General features: G+C 40.4%; 2 protein-coding genes across 2 annotated transcripts; both read left to right on the top strand.

Moving 5' to 3' along the window:
• The first annotated feature begins 1,066 nt into the window (after positions 1 to 1,066).
• On the top strand, positions 1,067 to 5,149 carry LOC104466492 (C-type lectin domain family 12 member A-like). Its single transcript, XM_010079915.1, has 5 exons — positions 1,067 to 1,154; positions 2,737 to 2,835; positions 3,165 to 3,314; positions 4,930 to 5,081; positions 5,144 to 5,149. The coding sequence occupies exons 1-5, from the start codon at positions 1,067 to 1,069 to the stop codon at positions 5,147 to 5,149; spliced, it is 495 nt and encodes a 164-aa protein (XP_010078217.1).
• Positions 5,150 to 5,285: 136 nt separating this feature from the next.
• LOC104466491 (C-type lectin domain family 7 member A-like) lies at positions 5,286 to 5,811 on the top strand (the record flags this gene model as incomplete). Its single annotated transcript, XM_010079914.1, has 2 exons — positions 5,286 to 5,395; positions 5,673 to 5,811. Coding segments are annotated over exons 1-2 (249 nt in total), but the record flags the coding sequence as incomplete, so codon positions are not given.
• Between the last annotated feature and the right edge of the window lie 3,859 nt (positions 5,812 to 9,670).

Raw genomic sequence — 9,670 nt, 5'->3', positions numbered from 1 at the left:
TGGCCCTGCTAGCCTATAATGGTTTGCCCATGGCCAGTGAATGGTTTAAATTTCTCCATGTTCCCCTGGCATTTTGCCTCAATTCTATAAATATTTTGTTTTTCTTTGTTTTATTCTATATTTAAGTGACTTTTCTTTTGCGTATTTCCCCCTTGCCACCTTTCAAAAGGTTTTAAAGATGTGATCAGACTCTTACAGAACTGCTAAAACAAACAAAAATATCCCATCACTGACTTTTCTCTGTTCTTTGGAATTGTTCAAAATCTCTGGGTCCATTCCATAGTAAGCTATGTGATTTGAACATATAATTCCTTGGATGCAGAGAAAGCAGATTGTGGTATGGACAGAAGATGCTTCTGTCCCCTCTGCTTCCCTGTTCTGGTTATATCAAGGCATGTGTCAAGCCTGTTCTCATTTTTATTTCCTAGGTAGCATGATCCTAACTTGGAGTAAAGCTTCTCAATGAACTGAAAGAATCCAGTTTTACTGATCTTGAAAGTTGTTCAGAAGTTGCTGCTTGTTCCCTATTACTCTTCCAAGGAGTATTCCACTAGAGCCAGCTTGATTATTCATACCCGTTATTTCCCCATGGGGATTTGGAAATGTAAAATGTGGGGACACATTTGGGGCTCACAAGGACCCCTGATACTTTTGTGGGTGTAGCAAGACATTATCAGCTCTAGAAAATGGTAAAGTTGCTTGTAAAACAAACCAGATAGGTTTTGAATAAACTGCACATAAAGAAACAGAACACTTCCCTCTCACATTTTGTGCTTTTTCCACTGAGAACATCAAAGTTGTTACCTCCCCTTGACAGAAAAGGGGCTGTTTGCATGCACAGGAGATTAAATACTATTCTGGGACTCTGCTGCATGTGAACAACCAGCGGTATCACTGTGTCATGAAATCCTTTAGTATGAGGCAAAAAACCCTTCTGACTTTTACATGAATCACTCTGTTAACTCCCAATGACACGGACCATTTGTTTGATCTCGGCTAGAGCCCTATCCCTGTTTCTCCTGGGGGATCAACCAAACTTTTGAATTCTCCTGTAACCTTGACAGAAATGACTGAAGAAGTGATGTATGCAGACCTGAGGTTCATGGCACCGGAAAAATCCCAGGACCAGGACCTCCAGACTGCCAGACCAAAAGGTAGTGGTGGTGTTGGTGGGGGGCAGTTCTCTCCAAGGCAAACTCTTACCTTGAAGAAAATTTTTTAATGTCACACTCAGAAGAGGATGTCACCTACCAAGAAGCATCTTGGCTTCTGGAAGCCCTTTATACTCGAATCTTTTAAGGAATTGGAGGGAGAAAAGAAAAAAGGGCAGGAGATCATAAAGAATGGGAGGGTGGAGAATGTGGGAGAAGCTGTTTAGATTTGAGAGGAGAGATATAGTTAAGGTTGCGGGATGCAGTTAGGTAAAAATAAACACACTCCAGTTAGACATTAAGTGTCAGCTCCTATAAGTTAGTGAAGTAATCTACCTAAGGGACCTTGCAAAGGTCTTTCAGCTTTACTCATTTAAATCTGACTAACTGAATTAAGTGAATGCTGGGGAAAAAATAGGTTTTCTTTCAAGGGAAGGACTAGATTAACAAATAGCTTTTTGTACTTAAAAATCATAAGAATTCTGCTACATAGCTTCACAGAAGAAGGGAGGAATGTGGCAGATCCCAAACCTATATTTTTCATGTTATGCATTAGTGCTTTAGAATCACTCTGTATGAAAGGCAGTAGCAAAGAAAAGAGATGTTATGTTCCAGCCTGACTAAATGTATGGAGGTGAATTTGATAACTTTGCTAATAATCTAATAGATTCAAGAGCTCTTTCTGAAGGAAACTTCCCCCTATTGGCAGTGATTATCTCATTCTCACTTTTTGAGGGGTCCTTGAGTTTTATATTTGGAGCCCGAAGCTGAACTCCCAGTAATGTAGTAGGGTTCTTTTCAACTGTCAGGTTAAAAAGTTAGGGTTCACAGGGGATAAAAGGCAGAAATACCACAGGTTGGTAAGCCAGTTACTTCTGTTGGTGACTTCACCATAAGTATTCCCGTGGAAATTTCATATTGGAGTCTAGTAAAAGAACACAAACATCTCAAATTGGAAGCAATATTTTCCTCTGTGTTTTGGGGCTCTGTGTGAATTTACGCGGGTGTTTGCATCTGCCCACGTTGCAAGAATGGATGTGTGCATTTCCAAGTGTGAGACTGTTTCTGGGCAACTGCAGGTATGTGTTCTTGTTCACATCCGTATGCCCTAATTTAAGATTATTTTATAGGGATCTGGCTTTCATTGGTGACTGTTTCTGAGGTTATTTTCTGAAAAGGTGAATTCGTTCACAATTTGGCAGGTTAGGCACTCAAAAGTAAAAATACCCCAATACCTGGCTGGATAGGAAAATTTCAGCTATGTTGTAAGCACAAATACTTCCTTGATATTATTTCCCTATATGTGAAATTCTATGCTGTTTAGCTTTGTTTGTCCAATTTGTCTTCTCTTAAAAGCTCCTGGCTAAGTGAGTCTCCATGGCTTGCTCATTTCCCAGCCCCCAACTTCTAAGGAGGACGGGCCATGGCCAAATGAAAGGATAATTTTCATAATGTAATGCCATGTACCAGTCTGAAAGTCAGCAATTCACTGAGCAGACTGCCAGTCATGTTGTCTTGTGCAATGTAGGAGCTGCAGATACAAAAATGAGAGATTAGCTGCTTTCCTTCTTTTTGTCTATTCCAGATTCCCCTAGTCCATCTTCCTTTTGGCGACTGGCTACAGTGGCATTTGGGGTCTTCTGCCTAAGTTCAGTGGTAGCTGCAGGAGTCTTGGCTGCCAGGTGTAAGTATGGTCGCAGAAGGAGTGCTCAGAGTTCAATATGAACGACTAAAAGTCCAGGAAATCAGTTAAGGAAAAGGATTAGCCTAGGGGATTAATGATGCAAAAGAAGTGTCCCTTGCTGGAAGAGTTTCCCCACGCAAGAGATCCCCCAGAGTTTTGAAAACGGTATAGTATGCCTTAGCCATAAGCATGCACAATCTGTATATGTGTCAAGTATATTCAGTCATGGGGAGGTACATGTGTCTTTGGTAAGTTTATTCAGGTTGCACTGAGCAGTTTAGCTTTAATATTAATGGAACAATTTCATTCTTGTTTCCCTGTGATTCAAGTCATCCTGGTCTGCCACCCTGGGCGTGAAAGGGATGAAAACTTCACCCTGCAAAAGGCAATTGTGGAAAGCCTCAGCCAGCAGCTGGAGCTCCTCCGGGCTCAGAATTTGAACTTGACTGAGACTGTAAAGCAACTTGCCAACTCCAGAGGTACACAGTAGTGGGAAGATGGTGGCTGCATAGTGTTATGGTAGCCACAGATTGATTTTTTGCTATCAACCGTATTAGAAAGGAAAATCAAAATCTCTAAAATGACCCTGAATTACTTCATTTAAAAACAATTTCAACCGAGTCAATCAAAAGGCTGCATTTCATCTGTATAATTTTTTAGTATCAGTCTTTTTGAAATATGTTTATTTAATTTTTGTAATGGAGCCGGTTTAGAATCTAAAACAAACACTGTAATTCAGAAAATGCCATGATGATGACACCTTTTTTTTTTTTTTAAAAAAAAGTGTTATAATAAGTAAATTCATTGATGCTATCATTCTCTCTTTCACAGTCAGTTTCAGTGAACTATAGTAAAAAAAAAAATGATAGAAAATTCCAGCTGGGTTTAATTGCCTGGAATGCTTTGACTTCTCAAGACATCATTGTTCTGTTATACCATGGTGGATGCAGCAGTGGAAAAACTGCTGCCCTTTACCAAATGGGATTGTAATCACTGGCTTTAACAGTTTACAGACTATATGCTGAGGGCATTTTTTTTCTTGTGCGAAATAGTTATGTGAAGCTTTAATTACAGGTGAGCTGAATATGCTAGAGATATATATATATATATGAGAGAAGAGAATCATAATAAATTAATGTCATGTGAGAGAGTGGCAAGGTTATTATCTTTGTAAATGTCTGCATTTGAATTTAGCACAAACCAGAAGCTACCTAGAAGAATCAAGTGCCCTGTGCTGTGCTATCTATTGCTGTCCAGCGTTACGTCCTGCCATTCCCAGCTGACGCTGGTTTGTGACAATATAAAATGGTCATGTGAACTACAGAGCAATGAATACGATTCGCCCAATAGTTGAGACCCACTTCCCAGAAATCGCAAAAAATTTTTCTCTGACAGATCTTTTTGCTTGTGATTATTTCAGTTTCCGACTAGAAATGGAGTTCCCCAAAAGGTGCAAGAGTGAAAGAGAAATCCAACATTTTGAGTTCTTTCTGTCTTCATTGTTACTCAGGATCCCAACAGACAGTTAACAGAATAATGTGGCAGAAAAGAGTCAAAGTGCAGCTGTCAGAACAGTATTGTCTTTAACAGCAATGGGATCATTAACTTTCACTTTGTCTGGCTGACACCGAGTCCACAGCAAGTACAAAATGCTACCAGAAAAGTTAAAAGTGTAAATTGCACTGTAAAGCATATAGCAGAGAAGAGCTGGCCCTGATGTTAAGAAGTTCAAAGGATGTTCACATGAATAGAGATGCACCCGTATGACTGAAAGTCTAGGTTTCCTTTTATGTCCTCATAGATCCATGTCTTTGTGAACATGGCTCAACCTTCCAAAACATCCTTTATTTATGTTTTATCAGCACCCTCAGGTTTGCTGGTCAGATTCAAAAAATCTTTATAATTTGTTTTTCTGATTTTCATTTAGAAATGTTTTTTTCTGGTCTTCTGCAAGTGGCTTTATTAAATCTTCAATGAAGATGTGAATTTAGCTGCAAAATGAAGGAGGAATTGTTGCTGCTCTGTGAAAGAGAAGCTGTGCACTAGAGACTGCTGTTACTGACAAGCCTGATCCGGTGCCCTTTTGTTTTCAAGGACGTGTATGTATTCCTTGTCCTGATAACTGGCTACAGCATGGGGAGAACTGCTACCGCTTTTCGAAGGAATGGAAAACTTGGCAAGAAAGCAAGGCTCAGTGCTCTGCCCTAGAGTCCACACTTCTTAAGATAGAGAGTAAGGAAGAGCTAGTAAAGACTATTTTTTTGCTCTCTCTAATGATACACTCTGCACTTTACTATGGCCTGAACAGGTCTGAACCAGAAGTCTGTTATGTAGAGGTGCAAGCAGCTTGCTTTCATGTACCTCTCTCCTTTTCCAAATCATAGCCCGTAATGACTGAAGCAGGGATGTGATTCACAGGCTTTGCGTTTGTTTCCATACAGGGCTTCGCAATGCAATCAGCGCAGTCTTATACTTCTGACTCCTTCTGGATCGGGCTGTCTCGCAACGGAACTGAGGGGCCCTGGCTGTGGGAGGATGGATCGGCTTTCTCCCCTGAGCTGTAAGTCGCTGCACAGACAGGAGCAGACCATGTCCAGGTGTATTTGTTATGAGGCAGAAGCAGCAACCTTTAACTGCCACTCAGTAGTCACCTGTCCCTCCGCCTGCTTGCCAGCAGGCAGGTTACCCATCACTCACTCACTTATCAACCTAGGCAAGACCCACCAGCGAGCTGGTGTGCTATTGTGGGTCAAATGGGTGGCAGCAGTCAGGAATCGTGCTATCAGCCTGTGACTTTTGCCATGGGATGATGAATATCTCTGCTATTTTTTTCACAGGTTTCAGATCCAACGAGCCAGCTCAAGTCCTTTCTTAGATTGTGTGTGGCTTCAAGGTGCAAACATAGACACTGCACGGTGTGGCGAGTACAAGTTTTACATTTGTGAGAAAGTGGTGGATCCTGTGGTGGTGGAGCAAGTGAGCTACTTGGACAGGAACTAGTGTGCAGAGCTCTGCAGAGAGCCCCGTCCTGGGATACACCATTGTGTTCATGTAACATCCGGGATAATCTAAGCTTAACTTGCCCTCTGGTGATGCACATCAGCCAGAGTCCTTGGGTTTTTTCTTCAACAGCTTTGTTTCCTCTTTCTTCTTTCAGTCCTTGTGTTCTTGTGTAACCACTTCTATCCACTTCTCATATTTTTTTTTCCAAATGAAACAAAATATATGATTCCAGAACTCTATTTTAAAGGTTCGTACCTATTTCCCAGAAACAGGAATTGATGACTGTTTGTAAGACCAATGCATCATGTTTTCAAAATCCATCCATTAAGTATCCACAGATGTGAGCTCCCAATTGACAATAAATTTCCAAATATTTGATTTATGGTCACTCCTCACCTACTGATAGCTAGAAAGTGCAACAGATCAGAGCCTGCATAAAAAGGCAATAATATTTGTAGTTCTCCTAGTTAGAGAAAAAAGCTTTCAAATGGGATTGCATGTCCTCCTGTGGGCTCAAAAAACAGAAGGCAAATACAGAACACATCTTTAGTAAGGAAAGTCAGCAATATTTCATGCCCAGGAATACCAGTACAGCTGCTAGTGGATTGTTCTGCTGCTGCATTAGACATTAGGGGGGGAACGTGCATTCGTCTAGGACATCTGTCTTGATAATTTTCCATGTCATACCTGATCCAGATCGTTGATTACATTTTCCATTCTGTTTCAGAATTTCACAACTGGAATAAGTATTGCTGCTACCGACTTTTTCTGTAGTGTGGCTTTTTAGTAAGTCACTGCACAGTAGGCTCAGCAACCATCAAATACAGGGCCTTTAATGATGCAAAAACCTCCTGCCACTTTGCTGCTGTTTAGAAGGCTGTTCAAAGAGAAGACTGCATCAGAGAGAGCATCTCTTTTCTATGGCACTAGAAAACAATAGAGATCTTTGAAATCTCACAGGAACAGTCAAGTTTATCTTTAGGACTTTTGTTCCTCTGTGTGTTTTGTACTAACTTGAGCCATTCACTGAAAATTGAACTGTAAGTTGGGAAAGGTGGAGGTATTTAGGCAAGCCTCTAATTATGTTTATTTCAGATATAAAGCTGTGCATCCGAAGTCTCCAGTAGCAACAGCCAACAAGTGTGCTGTATCCCTCACTAAATTAGTTTTTTAGCAATATGGCAATTATCTTAATTATGGATATGAAGAAGTAATTTAGAGGAGCAGGGACAACAGAGAGTGGCTTGCCACACAACTATCTTGTAGTCTGGAAATCCTGCATTTTCTAAGTCTAAGCATCAGACCTCAGCAGCTGTGGAGATACTACCTGGGATCCCAGCACTGACTGGTCTACAGGGGATGCAGGTACGATGTGAATGGTGTGAGGGGTAACACAAACAAGGTTGTTATGCTGACACATGCAGGGCATGAGGGGAGGCCCTGGCTTATAATCCTTGATAATAGAAGAGGATCTTAAAGATCACACCTTGAGGAAGCAGGAGAGCCCTCACTGCAGGGGCTGGTGTGAGGAGGAGCCGGTGAAGAGCTGAAACACTGAGTGAAACTGATGTGAGGGAACGGGTGTGATTGATGGGCATGGAGTCAGCAGACCAGTGAGGGGGGCAATGGTTGATTGTAGAAGCCTGGCTGAGGGAAAAGTGTTGTGTGTGAAAAGCACTGGCATTATGGACTATTGCTGGGAGTCAAATGCTGCAGAAAATGAAGGAAGGAAATGTTGAATGAGTCTGCTGTTCTGTACTGCATTTGGGAGGATAATCCATTAGCCTGTCTGGTCCCCATGTCTGGGGCATGAAGCATTGGTCCCCATGCCTGGCTGCTGAATATCCACAAGCTCAGGAACTTATAAAACAAGGAGTAAGTTCCTGGTCCTCATTGCTGTCTGGATTTTTTTAATTTTATACCACATCTTCATGCCTCAATGACTCATAATTACGACCACTGCACAATGAGCCAGGTTACACAGAATACAAGAGTACATGGCATCCAGTAATTGCCCTGAGATGCGCAGTGTAAAGCCTGTTACAGTATTTGTTTGAGTAATACCTAAGCCTGAGCTTCCTTGATATGTAGCATAAATCAGTTTGTGTATTTTGGCTTAAACCAGGAGAGAAAAATTTAGCCTTATATGTAAGATGATCACTTAAGTCACAATACAATAATTATTTTAACAGATGTTGTGTCTTTTGTTTATATGAGGTTAAAATGTTCAGAACTTTGAAGCAATCTCAAACTAAGCAATTTCATGCACATATCTTCTGCACTTTACCCTTTCACTTAACCAGCTACACACATCGAACCATCTTCTAAAACACTCTGTGCATTTTTAAGGAAATTCTCTTAACTCCCTTTGAAATGTCCTCTTCAAAAATCTTTCTCAGATTGCTCAGGGTCCATTAAACTAGTTGGCTCACAAGAGTCTGTTCTGCACTGCTGAGTAAAAGGAATATTCTCAGTAAGCGACGAGTTAGAGAAACAGTCTTTCCACTTAGCTTTGCAAGTCATGCTAACCATTGCATTTTGCACAGCTACCTGTCAAGTCTGGTCCTTCAAAATTACCGCAACGTCAATGATAATTTGTCTTAAGAGCAATGTCATATCTAATGTCATTTGGCTTCAGAAAGCATTTAAAATTGACAAAGTTCAAAAGGCAGCATGCAATCATACCTTTAATCGAATGAACTGAGTAATTTCAAGCCGTACAGTGCTCATATGCAAATCTTTAGGTTTTGTTGCACACTGAGAAAGGCAAAGGGTGAACATTTTTTTTTTAACAGCCACCACTAGATTAGTAATTAGTTGCTGTCTGTTGTTGCCATAATGTTTTAGTCACACAGCCAGTTCTGTGTTCTTGATGTTAATGTTGTTCACAGTGATAAAAAAATCTTGAGTCTATAGTTAGCCTTTTCAATTCAACACAATGTCCATTAAAATTGGAGTATAAGCATTGTGCCCTGAAATACCAGGGCCTGAGCAGTGAGGCCCTGAACCAAAGTTGACCTCTAGGTGAACCTCACAACCTAACAATATACCCAATATGTATAATATTGATCACATATGCAATGTATTACCTTATGAATATATGCCAGTTTATAAAAGCTTTTGTTGTAACGCTTATAGAGCATTGCTGTAATGCTCGCTATAAAATAATAGCTGTGTAAGAGTAGCCCTGCTTGCCAAAGAGAGATATACCTACCTCAAACTGACAAACAGACCTCTACATGACAGAACGTAGCAGGGCGGTGATGGGCTTTGTTGAGAGATGCATAATCAAAGATAACCAGATACCTTTGCTTCTTAATTTTTTTTTGGGTTCTGGCCAAGCATGGGAAAAAGTTAACAAGGAAAAAAACTACACCAGATATTTTTTTGCAGCTTAAGATACAAAGCTGTTTATTTAACTGTATAAAAGCAGGGACTGTTTGCAGGGAAATTTGGAAGCCTCATCTCTACAGTGGATGCACTGTAAAGAGATTTCCAGTTGCTGGGAAGGGTTCGCCAAATCCTCGCTGCAACCGGGCTCCCCAGTGACTGTGGATCTGGATGATGGTAACGTACTATTAGGGCACTTGGTGATGTACCTTTCTTAATCACTGTCACTAACTCTATGTAGTAATGATTAGGTACATCACCTTATTTTATGTGTGCTATAGTAGTTTGCTTATGGTTTTGCTGCTTTACTGTATCTTGCTTTAATTCATTTTCACTGTATTATTTTCCTCATTATTTTATCACTTTAAACATAAGTAAAAAGAGGTTGGTGTTTTTTTTTTTTTTAGGGGTTTTTTTTTTGTTTTTTTTTTTTTTTTTTTTT

This window comes from Pterocles gutturalis, unplaced genomic scaffold (assembly GCF_000699245.1).
Source record: "Pterocles gutturalis isolate BGI_N339 unplaced genomic scaffold, ASM69924v1 scaffold34964, whole genome shotgun sequence".
Taxonomy (NCBI): domain Eukaryota; kingdom Metazoa; phylum Chordata; class Aves; order Pterocliformes; family Pteroclidae; genus Pterocles; species Pterocles gutturalis.
Note: the sequence above shows the minus strand (reverse complement) of the source record. Positions and strands in the feature narration are given on the sequence as shown.

What these genes read in the sequence shown, in the direction of transcription:
- LOC104466492 (XM_010079915.1), top strand. Translation starts at nt 1,067, where the DNA reads ATGACTGAAGAAGTGATGTATGCAGACCTGAGGTTCATGGCACCGGAA. An exon ending in CCAGACTGCCAGACCAAAAG is followed by an intron (nt 1,155 to 2,736) that starts GTAGTGGTGGTG and finishes TGTCTATTCCAG; the next exon opens with ATTCCCCTAGTCCATCTTCC. An exon ending in GCAACTTGCCAACTCCAGAG is followed by an intron (nt 3,315 to 4,929) that starts GTACACAGTAGT and finishes TTTGTTTTCAAG; the next exon opens with GACGTGTATGTATTCCTTGT.